Source organism: Rhodnius prolixus, unplaced genomic scaffold (genome assembly GCF_049639745.1).
Source record: "Rhodnius prolixus isolate KJV_2025 unplaced genomic scaffold, Rpr scaffold_7, whole genome shotgun sequence".
NCBI classification, from domain to species: domain Eukaryota; kingdom Metazoa; phylum Arthropoda; class Insecta; order Hemiptera; family Reduviidae; genus Rhodnius; species Rhodnius prolixus.
In genome coordinates, this window is record NW_027411582.1 from 6,397,154 (window position 1) to 6,413,188 (window position 16,035).

At 33.0% G+C, this 16,035-nt stretch overlaps 2 protein-coding genes across 12 annotated transcripts in view; both read left to right on the forward strand.

Moving 5' to 3' along the window:
• LOC141446846 (uncharacterized) overlaps positions 1-5,063 on the forward strand; it is a 31,155-nt gene extending 26,092 nt beyond the window's left edge. For both annotated transcript variants that reach the window (XM_074113713.1, XM_074113714.1), the window contains 4 exons: positions 1,980-2,135; positions 2,300-2,423; positions 4,342-4,459; positions 4,771-5,063. In XM_074113713.1, coding sequence (XP_073969814.1) covers positions 1,980-2,135; positions 2,300-2,423; positions 4,342-4,459; positions 4,771-4,888 — 516 coding nt within the window. In that variant the 3' untranslated portion in view covers positions 4,889-5,063. The remainder of the gene's footprint in view (positions 1-1,979; positions 2,136-2,299; positions 2,424-4,341; positions 4,460-4,770) is intronic.
• Positions 5,064-6,923: 1,860 nt separating this feature from the next.
• Positions 6,924-16,035, forward strand: part of Liprin-gamma (liprin protein kazrin) — a 433,354-nt gene continuing 424,242 nt past the window's right edge. For 7 of the 10 annotated variants that reach the window (XM_074113719.1, XM_074113717.1, XM_074113726.1 and 4 more), the window contains exon 1: positions 6,925-7,228. The gene's annotated coding sequence lies outside the window, so the exon portion shown is untranslated. Of the gene's footprint in view, positions 7,229-16,035 lie in introns of all 10 variants that reach the window. The other 3 variants (XM_074113721.1, XM_074113722.1, XM_074113720.1) reach the window with 2 other exon arrangements.

The following is a 16,035-nucleotide window of genomic DNA, read 5'->3' on the forward strand; positions in this document are numbered from 1 at the left end:
AAGAGTACTAAAAAGGATACGGGCCTTCCTTCGTTGACAAACAAACGATAATGGTGCCCTTATATTCAATCACCTTGTCTCTTCTAAATGGGGGCTAGAAGTTCCGAATAAGTTTATTTTTAGAATGGTCAAAATTTTAATAAAAATGAAGTAATAAATGTGAATTATTGATGGGGGACAAGCAGAGGTTGAGGTTCTTCGCGTGGGAGATGTATGGGGTTATAATCTATGGGGCGAAACAGGACTGTCCCCATCTTGTGAATTTATCTGTAGATGGACCCCATTTGGTAAAAGAGATTTGGGGGGAAAAAACGAACGTGAATATCATGATCGAATAAACGACTAGAACAAGGTGAATCCTCTGCACAAGTTCAATAAATAAAGAATCGAAATCGGACCACCTGCTCAACAACCAAACAAGAAGACTCAACCACAGAATCCTGTAACCAAACCAACTGCAGAATTAGAAATCAAGTGGAATTCGAAATCTGTAATGTGACACCTGCATATCCCAAAAATTATTTACGACACCGCTAAGATAGTTAAATACAGTTAAATACATTACATAAATACATAATAATAAGCTTGCAATAAATCCACTAACCTTGCCTCCTCTACTTGGACTGGAAGTTCCGAAGAAGGATATTACGGTGCCCATATAAATGCATTGTTTATAATTATAATTCCATTTATTTTGATTAAAATAAATACCATTTTCATGCAAAGTGCATTATGCTTACTGAAAATACCATAATCCTATTAAAAATGTTATTTATGTAATTTGCATTTTGTAAATGAAAATTCGTTAATACCCTTTGAAACAATCAAAAGTTTTAAGCTGTGAAATCCTAAGCTGAGTACCAACATGCACAAATGCAGGTTCCATAAATTAAAATATGAAATGAAACTCAAAATTTATTAGAATTAAAACTGTCGGTTTAGGGCCAGGAAGGGCTGATCGCCGGAAACTGTAAGAAAAAACACAATCCTGAAAAACCAAACCAAACTTTCGACAATCTTTTCCTATAAAAGTTGAAACTTCCAAATTTCCTTTAAAATTTAAAAAAGCAAATCCTGGTTCCTCATGATTTTGAGAAAAACGTACGTAAAAATGTGGAAAATTTTTCAAAAACTGTTACTTTTTTTTGGTCAACAACGAAGCGCCTGAACGCATGAATTGATTTTAATAAATGAGGTATCATTCGATTAGAAATTTCATGTAGATATGCCTTTTTGGGGGGGCCTCGCCGTAGTACATGCTGTAAGAGAGGAGTTGGCCCCCCACATATGTGAAGCCCGCTCTGAAATTGATCATCAATGATAAAAGTAAAACTGAAAAATCTTAAATAAAATGGAATTATAATTATTTTAACTGAAAAAAAAAAAAAATTAAAAAGAGTGAATTTTTAACAAAATATTCATTACCAAATAAAATTGAAAACACCTAGATGGACCACCGCACTTCCTCGCCCTACCTGCATATTGCTGTAGGTTGGGGATATGCAACCATTCTCTTGCAGTTGCATATCCATCGGTGGGGCCGCTGCAACTGCTGCACCCTCTGCACTGGACACTTGACACAGTTTACAAAAATTTTTACGTCAAAACAAAGTAACTCGCATTAAATATTTAGTTTTAAATTAGAATTTGGAATAACCGAATCACTTAGTAAAACGCACTGGTTAAAGAAGAGCTCACATTTCTTAGTTATAAACAAAAAAAAAATTAAATGCACTCACTAGTAAGTCACTTCCGGAATTTTAACACTTCCGCACCTGGAAAACAAAAAATATAGAAATTAATTTTTTTTCCTCAATTTAAATAAATTTACAATTATCAATTTAAATTAATTATGGAATTATATTTTGAACTGCGATTTCCTGAAAAGTGTAGTAGTTGCTTTGAGTCCAGACTTTTCCTTTCGACCTGTTATACTCTTGAACGGGATATTAATAGACCAAATCAATTATTTTTCACAGGTTACTTTTGAACTGAAACTCCTACCGAAAGATATAAAAGGTGATTTTGTACAATTTAAATGGAATCCCCAATCTACCACTTATATTGTATTTGACGAAGAACGATTATTTCGAGAACATAAATTGATAATTAAACAGGAAAGATGTGTGGATCAGGTAAGAAAATTTGACCTTTTCTTGCGAACATTATTCTGTTTACAAAAGAAGTTTCGAATTTTAATTACAAGTTAAAGTAAACTTAATTCTTTGATTTGCGTAATCTGGGAGGATTCCAAAGCTGTAGTAAGTGAGTTAAGTTTATTTTCTTATTTTTTTTGTAGATTTTAACTCTACGATTGAAGGTGATTCCGCCACTTTTCGAAGTACCATTTGCTAGATTAGATTTTGGACCGGTTTACTTGAAGGATGTAAAAACTCAACAAATACCTTTAGAATCAGTGAACAGTAAGTAAGCTGACAATAAAGATAAATGCTTGAATTGCAAAACTAAGATGTATTGCGGGTCTAGTGGGTTCGATTCCACGGTCTAGAGGTCTTGGATTTTATTTAATTGTTTATTACGAGAACTTTGTGGTGTATGTAAAACATGAAAGTGACTAATCTTAACGGTGATTGAACGATTCAGGTCCAAAAAAAATTAACAATACAAAATAAAATTCTCATATAAGGAGGTTTCTTGGTGAATTTGTAATTTATACACATGTACAGTATGTACCAAAAGTCCCATTACCCCATCTAACTGTGTGCTATGTGATGTTTTGTGATCCTGGTGATATTGGATTGTGTAAAGAATGTCTGACGAATCAAATTATACCCTGGAGGAACGAATCGTCTTGAGTACCTGGGCTCATGAACGACCTCATAGTGGGTAAACATTGATAGAGATCCAAAATGATTTTAACGTTAGATTTAATAGGGCAGCACCACCAAAACCAACAATTTTACTTTGGGAGAAGAAGCTATTTGAAAAACTGGTTCCTTTAAGGATAGACCGCGTTCTTGAAGACCATTAACCATTCCGAAGACCCCGAGACTCGTATGACCGTGTCAGTGAATCAGCACACTTATCTCGCCATGCTACGCGACTGGTTTGTACCGCAATTGGAACGTTTGGGGCTTAGTGATCGAATCTGGTTTCAACAAGATGGGGCGCTAGCTCATTTCGCAATACGTGTGAGGGAATACCTAAACGAAGTGTTCAGAGACAGATGGATTGCCAGTGTTACCGGCACCTCTGAAATGGTGCCTCACGAAGTCCTAAACTGACATACTGTGATAACGCATTATGGGGATAGATCAAACAAAAAAAGTCGCCCAGAATCGTTGTCAGACAACTGAAGACCTCAAAGACGCTGTTCGGAATGCATTTGCTTTCATCACTCCAGCAATGCTGCGGCCCATTTCACATCGCTTCTGGAGGAGAATAATGACGGTTTGCACACTCAACGCCCGGTGTAAATGACGGTTTACTTGTAATTAGTTTATGCTACTTCAAAGCTTCTCTCAACATATATGTACATGCTGTTAAAAGAACATTTTGCACGGATGTTTGTAGGTAGGTTAATGGAACTTTTGGAACATACTGTTTATAAGGTGCCACAGTAGCCGAGCGGTTAGAGACGAGACCTGCAAAACTAAGATGTATTGCGGGTCTAGTGGGTTCGATTCCACGGTCTAGAGGTCTTGGATTTTATTTAATTGTTTATTACGAGAACTTTGTGGAGTATGTAAAACATGAAAGTGACTAATCTTAACAGTGATTGAACGATTCAGATCCAAAAACATTCAGCAATACAAAATAAACACGCGTAATAAAATACATTATACAGCACTGAGGGCCTAATTTAATAACCACAATATAAACTTCCCTTAGTTAGTTTAAGAAAGTGTGAACAGTCACTTTATTTTCCATTTACTTCACATTACGCAATTCTTTTTGACCGAGAATTTTTACTTAACTATTTACTATTTTTACTCCCGGTATTTCCGGTGGTACTTCCGGTTGGATCGATTTTTTTTTTGCCAAAACTTTATCTCGGCAAAACTCTCTGTCCGTCATCTTAGCTGAAATATTAATTTTACAATTTTTCAAATTTTTCATTTTCATTTTTGAGTTAATCTGATTCAAAGACCAATTTGTGTCAAAAAAAAAAAAAAAAAAAAAAAAAAAATTCGTCTTTGATCCTGTAAACCCCAAAATCTGTTCCCAGTGAAAACTAAGAAAATCGAAAGTCTGTTAGAGATTGTAATACTTTCTCGAACTTTCTCGTACTATTTAGTAAAATAAGAGAAATTAAAAATATGGATCGTAGAATTTAAAAAATAAAATAATTGAGAAACTTTATTTTTATCATTTTTGTAGGAGATGAACTGGTCGATTTCATGTTATCGCCTGATAACGGAATTTTTCAGATAACCTCAAAAAAAATGTTATTAAAAAAAAAACAACCGACAGATGTTTCAGTATCATTCATCCCTAAGTAAGTTAATTATTTCGCTTTTTTTTAATCGCTTAAATTGGAACGCTGAAATTTTAAAAGATTCATTCAGCCAATCCTTTGTAAAATAAAAATTTTGTTTATTCTTAATGAATTGATTGGTACATTCACAATTTTCAATTGAAACTCTATTAAAAATTCATTATCGATAATAAAGTAATGCTCGTGTTTAAGAGCAGTGTGCATCGGGTCATAAGATTGTTCAATCTGTACTTGGATAAATAAATCGATCTTAATTTATTATACAAATTTAGAATTTATAAACAAAGTACAAATAAATAAATAAATTTCAGAGAACCTGGAGAATTTGTATGTACGCTATTTATACAATCATGTTATCCAATGTATTATAAAAATATCACCATGAATGGTATTGGAATTTGGAACTATAAATATCATTCGACAGAATAACTGTTTACAAATTAAATTATTAATTAAAAAAAATACAATTTTTGCTAGTTTTTTGTTATAAGTTAATGTTAGCTAGTTAATTTTATCGAAATTTTACGATACACTATATTAAGTGATGTAAATACGGGAAGTCTGTAATACTATATAAATAAAGATGTTTGTATGTGATACTGTAGGTGGGATTTTGAACTCAAATAATCATTTATCAGTATTTCATCATGTGTTTACAATATTCTGGTTTTTGTGGTTATCTATAGATATACAGGGTGTTCATTTTAAGACGGCTCAAATGCATTTGCATGCTTAAACGGTTGATCTGAGCGAAAAATGGTAGAGGAAAAATTTGTTACCCGTCACCTCTAGTTTCAGAATATATGACTTGCTTTTAGATTCCTGCCCGCATAAGCGGCTGACGCGCGACCAAAAGTGAGGGTTCGCAGTTGGGTCCCCCAATTTTCATATAAACAGTTTTAAAGAGTATAAAAAGTTATGATAGAAACCGGAAAACGTAATTCGATATCTTTAAAATTAAAGGTGCTAGGCCATTTCAAAATATGGTATTTATTAATCATATTTCAATTTTTTTAACTTGTTATCAAAGAGAAAGAAGAGCACGCGATAGGTCATTTTTATGTATTTTTTCATCCCTTTTCTACTAAAAATATTGCCAAGCCAGTAAAGCTAGTATTTTTCTTAATATCGTGAAATAAGTCGTTTTCCGAGTGATTTTTCTAAGAAAAATCAAATGTTAAGAGCTTTAGATGTTCTCAAGCATACACAAAAAGGGCTAAAAATTAATTTTACATCTGTTACAAACAAGAAGGTTTAATAATTATTTGGTAATTTTGGGAGAGTTGCGTTTAATTGCCAAAAAAAAATTGGAAACCTCCTGCCACATATTTAAGTAATCAGTATCTTTCATGTAAAGGATCAAACTTATTCCTTAATTTATCAAATAATGCACTTTACTCAACTTGTGCAGCATCTGCAGTGCCTTCAAAGGTGCCTCCTCTGGCTACCAAGCCAGGTTAGCCAGGAGGTTATCAACTGCTCTCCTGTATCTGAGGAGGCATCTAAAATCAAGTCACATATTCTGAAACTAGAGATGACGGACAACAAATTTTTCCTCTACCATTTTTTGCTCAGATCAACCGTTTAAGCATGAAATGCATTTGAGCCGTCTTAAAATGAACAGTCTGTATAATATTTTAATTTAAGGCGCATCAACATCTGACAGGTCATTAGAGCTTGGAGTTTAGCACAATGCCGGACTACAGGTAACGTTCTCTCATTAAAAAAAACATCACTTCCATCAGCTGAAAGCTCTTAGAAATAAATAATCGCAATACAGGCAGCTGTATTCAAATCCAGGACCTTGGCCAAGGCATTTCCAGTAAGCTAACTACTGAGCTATAATCCAAGGTTATTTCCTCCAATCAGCCGGCTATCTGATACCATTTCCTGGAGGAGAATCTGGGCGGCTAACAGGGATGGATATTTCCAAGCTTTGAATTTAGCGCCAATTTTGAAATATCTGGAGAGGTATTTGGCCGAGTGGGGGATGCTTTGGATCACCAGGGATCCAAAAACTTCCCTCAGCTAGGGCAAGCCTAAGAAGGTATGGGAGCCACAATTAAAGATAACCATTTCCTGGTGACGTAACAGTGATGTATTAACCTAATATTTAATTGGGACACTACGCATTTTTTTAAAAATTTTTTGAGGTTACAAATAGATATGTGAATTATTTCAGAATCTCCAATCTGTGAAAGTCTCTTTTTCTCATTTAGAGGATCTGAAATTTTATATTTCCGCTAAAAACTAAAAAAAAAAAAAAAACCCAAAATCTAAAACGATTACAGCGCTTTATTTATTTCATGGGAAGTTAGTGAAATTAAAAAATTCAATATTAATTAAACTTCTTACAGCTAGGTATCGTTAGTGTTGCAATTCTGTAAAAAGCACTTTACAACAAAAAGCAAAGCACTTAGTACAAAATATAGCCACATGAGCGCAGCAGAGTACGCCCCAGGCGGTGTGATTCTAGTCAATACAGTGACTGTGGGCAGTTGGTCGCCCACCTAACGCTAGTTTGCAAAGTGTTGTATAAAACTACCGTTCATTTCGTCGCCTATTAAAAATATTTCTGTATTTCACTTTAAAAATTTTTTGTTCTGTGTGTTAAAAAAAAAAAAAATTAATAATAATTAGAACATTAATTGTTTTCCCGCAAAAACAAACTTTCCGTTTTGTCAGTTCCGCAAACAAAAATCTGGGAAAAAAAGAAACAAATAACTTGATCAACATAACGCAACCTGGTGGATAATTTTTTCACTTTGGGTAAGTGTGTTCTACTTTAATTTACGTGTTAGCTATATTTATCATTTTTCCAATTTTACCATCGCTGTACAACATGGTTCTTCTTAACAATTTTCCAGTTAAAAGAAAATAAGAAAAACTACTGAATTAAATAAAGAAAAAAAGAAGATAAAACAACTACTTTTTTTTTTTTTAAGTTTCAATAACTTTTTATTTAATCGCCTACAGATGGCGTTTCTTAATATGATCGATCCATAAGGGCCGGGGTATGTGGGGGGGGGGGGGTTAAGAGAAGCGGTTTGCGTATGGTCAGGGGGGTAAGATAACCTCATGCAATCTCACAAGTGAGCTAATGTTTTCTAACATTTCAATTAAATGTTTTTTTTTTCGAATTTATTGTCATCATCAGTTTCTAAGTGAACAACACCAATGTAGGATATTATTCTTTAAGTTTTAGACTCTTTTTTTTTCCAATTTTAGGATCCTAAAATTAGGCAGTGAGGGCTGAGTGGGTAACAGAAGCATTTAAAGCATTTTAAAACTAACACCTGTTTGATTAATCAGAAATTAAAAATCAAATTTACGGTGCGAAATATTCACATGAATTTTAGTTTCATTTATGTTATTAAACTTTTCAGAATTTTCCATGAAAATTTGGTATTTGATTTTTTTAAAATTTTATTCTCGTTAATATTGGAACAGGCTTTTTGGGAAACCGCTTATTGAAACCCAACAATTTTAAAGGTAGCAGTACCTCTCCCCCCTTCCCACAGAAAAAGCATTTTCCAGAAAAACAAAAAGAAAAAAGTGCTGATTTTAATGAAGTCATCACTGAGAAAATTCTGCCCCTCCCCTCTATCCTCGGGGGAAAAAAAGGGAAAAACAATTCAAGGAAGGGTTTGGCACTTTGAGAAAGTTCCTTTTTTTTTTTTGGCCCCAAAAACTTCTAATCCGGGGGGGGGGTACCAAGATGGTGGGTGGCATTATCTAGTTCAAAATATCAACTTTTTTCTGGGGTTTTAAGAAGCTATGCTGGCTCATATTTCTGAGACAGATCAGTTGGTAGAAACCATTTTTTTTCCTGACTCAGGGGATCAAAATTCATGTAATTTCGGCAATAACTCAGAACTGAACATCTGAATAGTTGCAAAACCTTGTCATATGTTAGAATACTAAGAAAAAGTGTCAATATTGATTACATTTTAATAAAATCAATAAACTGAGTCTCTTTATGCATATTTATTTGAAATTCACAGGCTAAATGTTAAGTTTAAAGTAATAAAGTAATCGCCTACATTTTAGGCGAGGCTTTACGTCCAACTACCAATTATGTGTCGGTGGACGGAGGCGACTAGCTAACATACTTTACTGTAAATTTCTTTCATTAACCATTAAATAAAATCCAAGGCCTAAAGACTGGGGGACTAGAACCCACTAAACCAACAATACATCTTAGCTTTGCAGGTCTAGCCTATAATCGCCTAACATACTTAACTGTAAATTTCTCATATTAACCATTATAGAATCCAAGGCCTAGACCAGGGGGAATCGAACCCACTAAACCAACAATACATCTTAGCATTGCGGGTCTAGCCTATAACCGCCTGACTTACTTAACTGTAAATTTCTCATATTAACCATTAAATAGAATCCAAGACTTAGAGATAGGGAATCGAACCCACTAACCAACAATACATCTTAGCATTTCGGGTCTAGCTTATAACCGCCTGACTTACTTAACTGTAAATTTCTCATATTAACCATTAAATAGAATCCAAGACTTAGAGATAGGGAATCGAACCCACTAACCAACAATACATCTTAGCATTGCGGGTCTAGCCTATAACCGCCTGACTTACTTAACTGTAAATTTCTTTTATTAAACATTAAATAAAATCCAAGGCCTAAAGACCGGGGGACTAGAACCCACTAAACCAACAATACATCTTAGCTTTGCAGGTCTAGCCTATAATCGCCTAACATACTTTACTACAAAGTCATATTAAACATTAAATAAAATCCAACGCCTAGACCAGGGGAATCAAAACTACTAACCAACAATGCACCTTAGCTTTGCGGGTCTCACTTCTAACCGCTCGGCTACCCTGGCGCCTAAATGTTAAGTTAAATTTCCCATATTCCTGCTAAGAAAATCAATTATGATTGTGTGATTATCGATTTTGAATACAATACCGGAAATCCATGATTTCTGTGATGATTCACGGAGTACGTAACAAATTTTTTTGAGCAGATTGCTTGCTCTATTTGTGGTGCAAAAAACTTAAAAAAGAAGTAAACAGGGATTCGAAGTAGTTTCGAAATTTAAGCAAAAAAAATAAATTGAGCAGAAAAAAAAAATAGCTTTGGCGGTTACATCAATAACGTTCCCGAAACTTTGACTTTAACTTGAGAAATCTTGGACCTTGAAAAGATGAAAATCTGAACAGCCCTAGTTAAATGAGCTTTTTAAGTTTAGCTTTGATTTTAAATTTTAATTAAAAAGACTTCCTGTAATATTAAAATTGGGGCAAATCAATATAGCAAATAAAGTAGAAAATTTGAAGTAAATAGTTGGCCGGAAGTATCGCTTTTTTTTTGGATAGATTTTGCTTCGTTACGATGATTTTGAAAGAAACTCTAAGCAAGGTTCTTAAGAAAGGGTTTAAGTTAAATAGTCCAGTTTCTGAGTGAACGATACCCAATCTGAAATGGCCAATTCGTTTCGTATAGCTGATATTTATAATGTCAGAAATTTAAAATAAATAAATCTGTGATATTTAAAAACTGGATTTGCTTATATAATTTTTCTTTTTTCAAATTTAGAATTTAAAAACGTTTACAATTTTGGAAAAGGAAATGACACTTTAAAGAGCTGTTCTTCCCGCGAACCATCCAAAAAACGATTTCTCAAATAAAAATCATTAATCCAAATGAATTAAATGTTTAATCGCCATTAGAAAATCGCTATTTTTGAGTAACTCTTAAAAAAAAAGCGGAAAACTCTAATTTTAATTTGATATTTCCGGTTGAGGATTTTTTCCCCCCTAAATTTGGAATTTTACTCTCTTAAATCATTTTTATAAATTATTAATATTTAATTATTTTATTGGCTGGATGGGTCGTAAAATAAGTAGGAGAGAATTAGATTCTGTATCTCGCTACAGCAAATTCTATTTATTGCATGATTTTATTCTAAAAAAATGTGTATGGAAAATTATTGTTTCCAGAAAATTCGGGAAAAAGGGAAAAATCTCAAAGAGTGAGTAGAGTGAGTTAGAAAATATGTTTTTACGCCAGAATTTTTATTTCATGAATTGCATTAAAGAGGGTTTTAGTTATAAAGTGGGTATTTGTAGTTGGAGATCCCTAGTTCGAATCCCGTTTGTACCTACTTTTTTTTTTTTTGTTATAGACAAATGTTAACAGTAAATTATGTGCTCCCTCCTCGTCCACCACACACACACACACACACACACACACACACACACACACACACACACACGAGTATATATATATAAAACAAGTGTTATGCCAAAAAAACAGCATTAAACAGCAAGAAAATAGCATTAAACAGCAAGAAAATAGCATTTACCAGAAGCTATTTACAGTGGAGTAGATTATTCAACTATTTCAATCAACTTTTCGATAGAACCCCCTTGAATCAATAATCGATTAAAAATTGAGTCGATAACCTCAAAAAAATAATAAACAAGTAAAACTAAACAGGAAATGACTATTTCTATATTTAATAGTTCATGACTTGTATTTGTGTGTGTGTGTTTGTTTGTGTATATATATAATATGGAAATTGTTAGAGTATAACTTTATCAGTTAAGTTATGTGTTAGTTTATAGAACAGGGTATTGGTTATTACAGAACGTCAGTTAAGTTATGAGTTATTGTTATAACACAGTCTAAAGAGGTTTACTATATAATGTCAGAGCGTGCCTAGCGCTATTTGCCCCACAGAGATAACTAACTCCCCCATTTCTCCTCGCCCCGCCCACCCACCCCCTGGGAGCTTTTACCAATATAATCTATAATTGATGTATTGAATTTTCATAAATTTCATGTTCTCTAGAAACTTTCATGAACTATGATAACAGTAGAATTTTTTAAAGCAATTTTGGTGTTTCGTGAATCCTAGGAAAATGGTTTCAACAGTTTCTCTGTCGGTGAATCGTGAGCATAACGAGAAAAACGGAAAATTACAGGAAGTCCAAATTTATTACGAAGATTATTACTAAAAGTGTTATTTATCCATCAACGTCTACAACCATCAACATCTCTCTCTCTCTCATCTGAACCCATTACACTTATATTTATATTTTGATGCCCGCTTCTCTTCTTTGATAACTATACAGGGTGACCAAAGTTATATGCTCCACCCACTTTTTTTTTTAACGGCGGGAAATTTCGAAAAAATAAAAAACACATATTTAATCATTTTTAGTCTAGTTTATTTTCAGTGCTTGACCCATTTATTTAAACCCCTGTATCTCGGGATACAGCATCCAACTTTGTTTTTTCAAATGGAACGTTATATTTTTTTTGCATATTTTTCTGGTATTTAAGCTCCTAAAAAATCGGTTAGGTTTTTCAAAAGTAATTTAAAATATGAAAAACAAATTTCAGTTTATTGTAAAAATTACGTTATTTTTTTTAAAGAATCTGTTGAAATTGGGCACAATCAACGGATAGGCAAGCCAAAACACTGGACTCCCACGCATTGTTTGTAGCAGTACTTATGGTGGCGAAGATAAGCAGGCTAGAGTTATTCGACGTTTCAGATCATTGACCGAAGCTACGGGATTAAGGTTACCTTAAACTTTATTTTTTAGATATCCCCCACAAAAAATAGTCCATTGGGTTTAAGTCCAGAGATCAAGGTGGCCATTGGATGGGACAATGAGTCCCTAAGCACTTTTCATGGAAATTTCTGTCCAGGTAACCTTGAACAACTCTCGTATTATGTGCCGGGCAACCGTCTTGTTGAAAGTACATATCTAGCCGACTTTGTAGAGGAACATCTTCAAGCAGAACTGGCAAAATGTCTCTTAAAAAAAGTTACGATACCTTGCACACCAGTTAAGTTCTCTCTGTAGAAGTATGGGCCGATTAGTTGATTTCCTAAAACTCCACACCAAACGTTTGTAGAAAAAACAACCTGAACGTTGAATAACTAGCATGCCTAGATCATGACTTCGCCACCATAAGTGCTGCCACAAGCAGAGCGTGGGAGTCAGAGTTTAGGCTTGCCTATCCGTTGATTGTGCCCAGTTGGAACAGATTCTTTGAAAAATAGCGCAGTTTTGACAATAAACTGAAATTTGTTTTTCTTATTTTAAATTACCATAACTTTTGAAAAACCTTACCGATTTCAAAAATTTTGTGTGTGTTTTTTTAGGAGCTCAAATACTATAAAAATATGCAAAAAACTATAACGTTCCATTTGAAAAACAAAGTTGGATGCTGTATCTCGAGATACAGGGGTTTAAAAAAATGGGTCAATCACTGAAAATAAACTAGACTAAAAATGATTAAATACGTGTTTTTTATTTTTTCGAAATTTCCCGCCGTTTAAAAAAAAAGTGGGTGGAGCATATAACTCTGGTCACCCTGTATATGTTAGCCCTAGGAACAATAACATTTCATAAAATATTTTAACAGGAAATCCAAATAAGAACATTTTTAAGCGAAAATTGGATGGACGCTTCTCTCTAAACTGCCATTTCAGTATAATTTACGCCTCCAACGCTTATAAAATATTAATACTAATTAAAAACGTAACAAAAAAGAGAACAACGTGAAATTAATTATTCAACCCTTCGTAATTATTTCTTACCCTCTAGTATCATACTCAAAACCCATAACTGCCCGCCAAGGAAGCGGGGTTACAGCGACAAGGTTGATTACCCTTGCTCTAAAAAGCCGTTTTGGTTTACAGTTTTTATAAACTGGTTTATGTTAAGGAAAAGCAATATTTAATATTCATAAAAGTTCTGAGTTAAAAATTACACAAACCGTTTAAATTGCTTTGTTAAATTCTGCCTTGATTCTGTTTGTCCGCTACGTAATGATGATTTAGATAACTTTTTAGATCTAGATGTCCTGTTCTCGATCTTTGTAGAAATAAGTTCATCAGTAAGTACTTATCTCACAACCCTGGTACTACTAATATAATTCTCTTTAATAAAAACTTACAATTCAAAAAGTTAAGTATAAGGGTTGATTAAACGCTAAAAGGGTTACAAAACAGCAAGTACCCAACAATTCATTACCTATTCAAACTATAACAATGCAATTTATACCAGTTATAGAGCTAACTTTTCTCCACAATTCGCTAAAGAATTCAATAAAATATGATAAATAAGTAAAGAGATTTAATCGTTTGAAATTAGAATGAATATGAAAACTGACATTGAAAGCATCAATATTTAACCTTTATTATCACATGACCTATTGTCACTAGAATATTGCAGTTTGTATGAGTTATAGAGCTTACTTTTCTCTACAATTCGGTAAAGAATTCATCAAAATCTGATAAATACGAAAAGAGATATAAAGCTTTGAATTTGGAATGAATAAGAAAACATCCAAAATGTAACATATATCTTATTACCTATTGTAGTGACAATGATTATCATAAACTTCATAAAAAACTGTAAAAAATTACGTCGACCCCGATTCGATATCCCTATATCGAATTAAACTAATGAGAGTATAGCAATTTACACTAGTTATAGAACTAACTTTGGTCTACAATTCGGAAAAGTATTCATTAAAATCTGAACGATACGAAAAGAGATGTAACGATTTGAAATTTGAACGAATTTCAAAACCTCAAAAATATAACCTTCTATATCTGATTAACTATTGTCAGTAAAACAATGCAATTTATACCAGTTATAGAGCTAACTTTTCTCTATAATTCGGTAAAGAATTCATTGAAATCTGATAAACAGGAAGAGAGATATAGACCTTTGAATTTTGAATGAAAATGAAAACTGACCATGAAAGCATCTACAATTTAGTAATTTTGATCTTAAATAACTCGACAAATATTAGAAACATCGAATCGGGGTCGACGTAATTTTTTACAGTTTTTTATGAAGTTTTATGTTAAATTATTGTCAAAACCAGTGGTCTTTATGAAACCCCGATCTGGTTTTGGCCGTAACTCTGCCAAAAATAGTGATAAAGCATCGGGGGTGGAAAACTTGTAAACTATACAAAAAAAAAAAGCACAGTTTACTTAATGGATTTTTCCGGATATCCGCTTTCCTAAAAAGTTATTAGCGATTTGTTCGTTTTAAATGGATCACCCGTATATGTTTATATATTTATGTTGAGTCTAAATCTCTTCTCTATATTGATTTATCTACCTCTGATGGTGGATGATAGTGCGATTCCGGTCAGAGATACAATAAATATGCGTGCTACGAAAGATAAAATCAAAGATATTAAACACTGCGGATCTAGCCATATTTTCAACATTATGTTATACGAAAGCAAACAGCCCCTTAAAGTAAATAGAATAGTCTAATCACGCACGACTTAGAAGTAATGCTTAATAAAATCCAAAATACCCCCTGAAATATTACATTAAATAGTATATTGAAGAGGAACTTCAAATTAATGTAATTAATTTACTGAGCGTAATTAATTATTTTGTTAATTACTCGGTTAATTTAATATATTAATTTAATGTTAATGGTGTATTTAAATGCTTATTTAAAAGCTGTATTACATATTGCATTTATCCAATTAATGTCCCCAGTTTTCAATCTAATTTTCCACCTGTTGAACTTGATTAAAATGATTAAATTGTTCAATTATTATCAATGTTCAAAGCTTCAAGTTTGACTGGGGGCGTGCTTTATCGTCTGTAGTTAATAAAATAATAAATTTTGAAGGAGGTTAGTAGAAACTATTTTACTACCCTTGGAATTATTGCAATAGTTTTGTAATTTAGAAACCTTTTTTTTGGCAGTTTGGCATCAGAGTTGGCATAGTTCATGGTATAATGATTTTGTAACATAGTTAGCTAATATTCTCATGGTTGTAACTCCTAAATTTTCTTTAAATTTCAAAGGGTTTTGAGCCGCATTTAATACTTAATCCTTTAAAAGCAATTTACCTTCTCTCTCTTACACACACACCCACAGAAGTGCCCTTAATCGGATATCCGGGAAAATAGTTTCCACTAAAGGTCGTAGATTGATCTGTTTTTAATCACTAATACAAAGTTTAAATGAAAATCTTAAGAACCGTTTGCTAGAAAACTGGGAATTCAGTATGAAATTTGATTTTTATTAATATTATACAGGTGGTAAGCTAGTACACTGAACGGTAATGGCACTCTAGATGATAAACCTAAACCATCCTTTTCACCCTTAAAGTTTTACCCTTCATTCAATTGTCCCAAATATAACTTATAGATTTACAATTAGCATTCGTAATTTTTTTAAAGGAAATCGTTTCGAGTTTTTGAGAAAATTCTAAAAAAAAACTTGAAAAAATTTATTCAATCAAATCATACTTCCGTTTGAGTGATTAAAAAAACGAAAAAACATGAATTTAATAACAAGAATTAAGTGCCCTAAAATATCCTGAATATCTGAGCAAATTCCAAGCCTTTTTAGAACTTGAGTTTCTTATACTTTCATCTGAGACGTTAGAAAGAGTAGCAAGAAGATCTTCCAGACGTTGTCAAGATCTTAAAAAGTGATCTCTGAACTCTAAAAAAGGCTGCCGCTCCAAATCAACTAGCCACAGCACACTATATCTTCAAAGTAGTAAATTATTGGATATATCATAGTAATTTA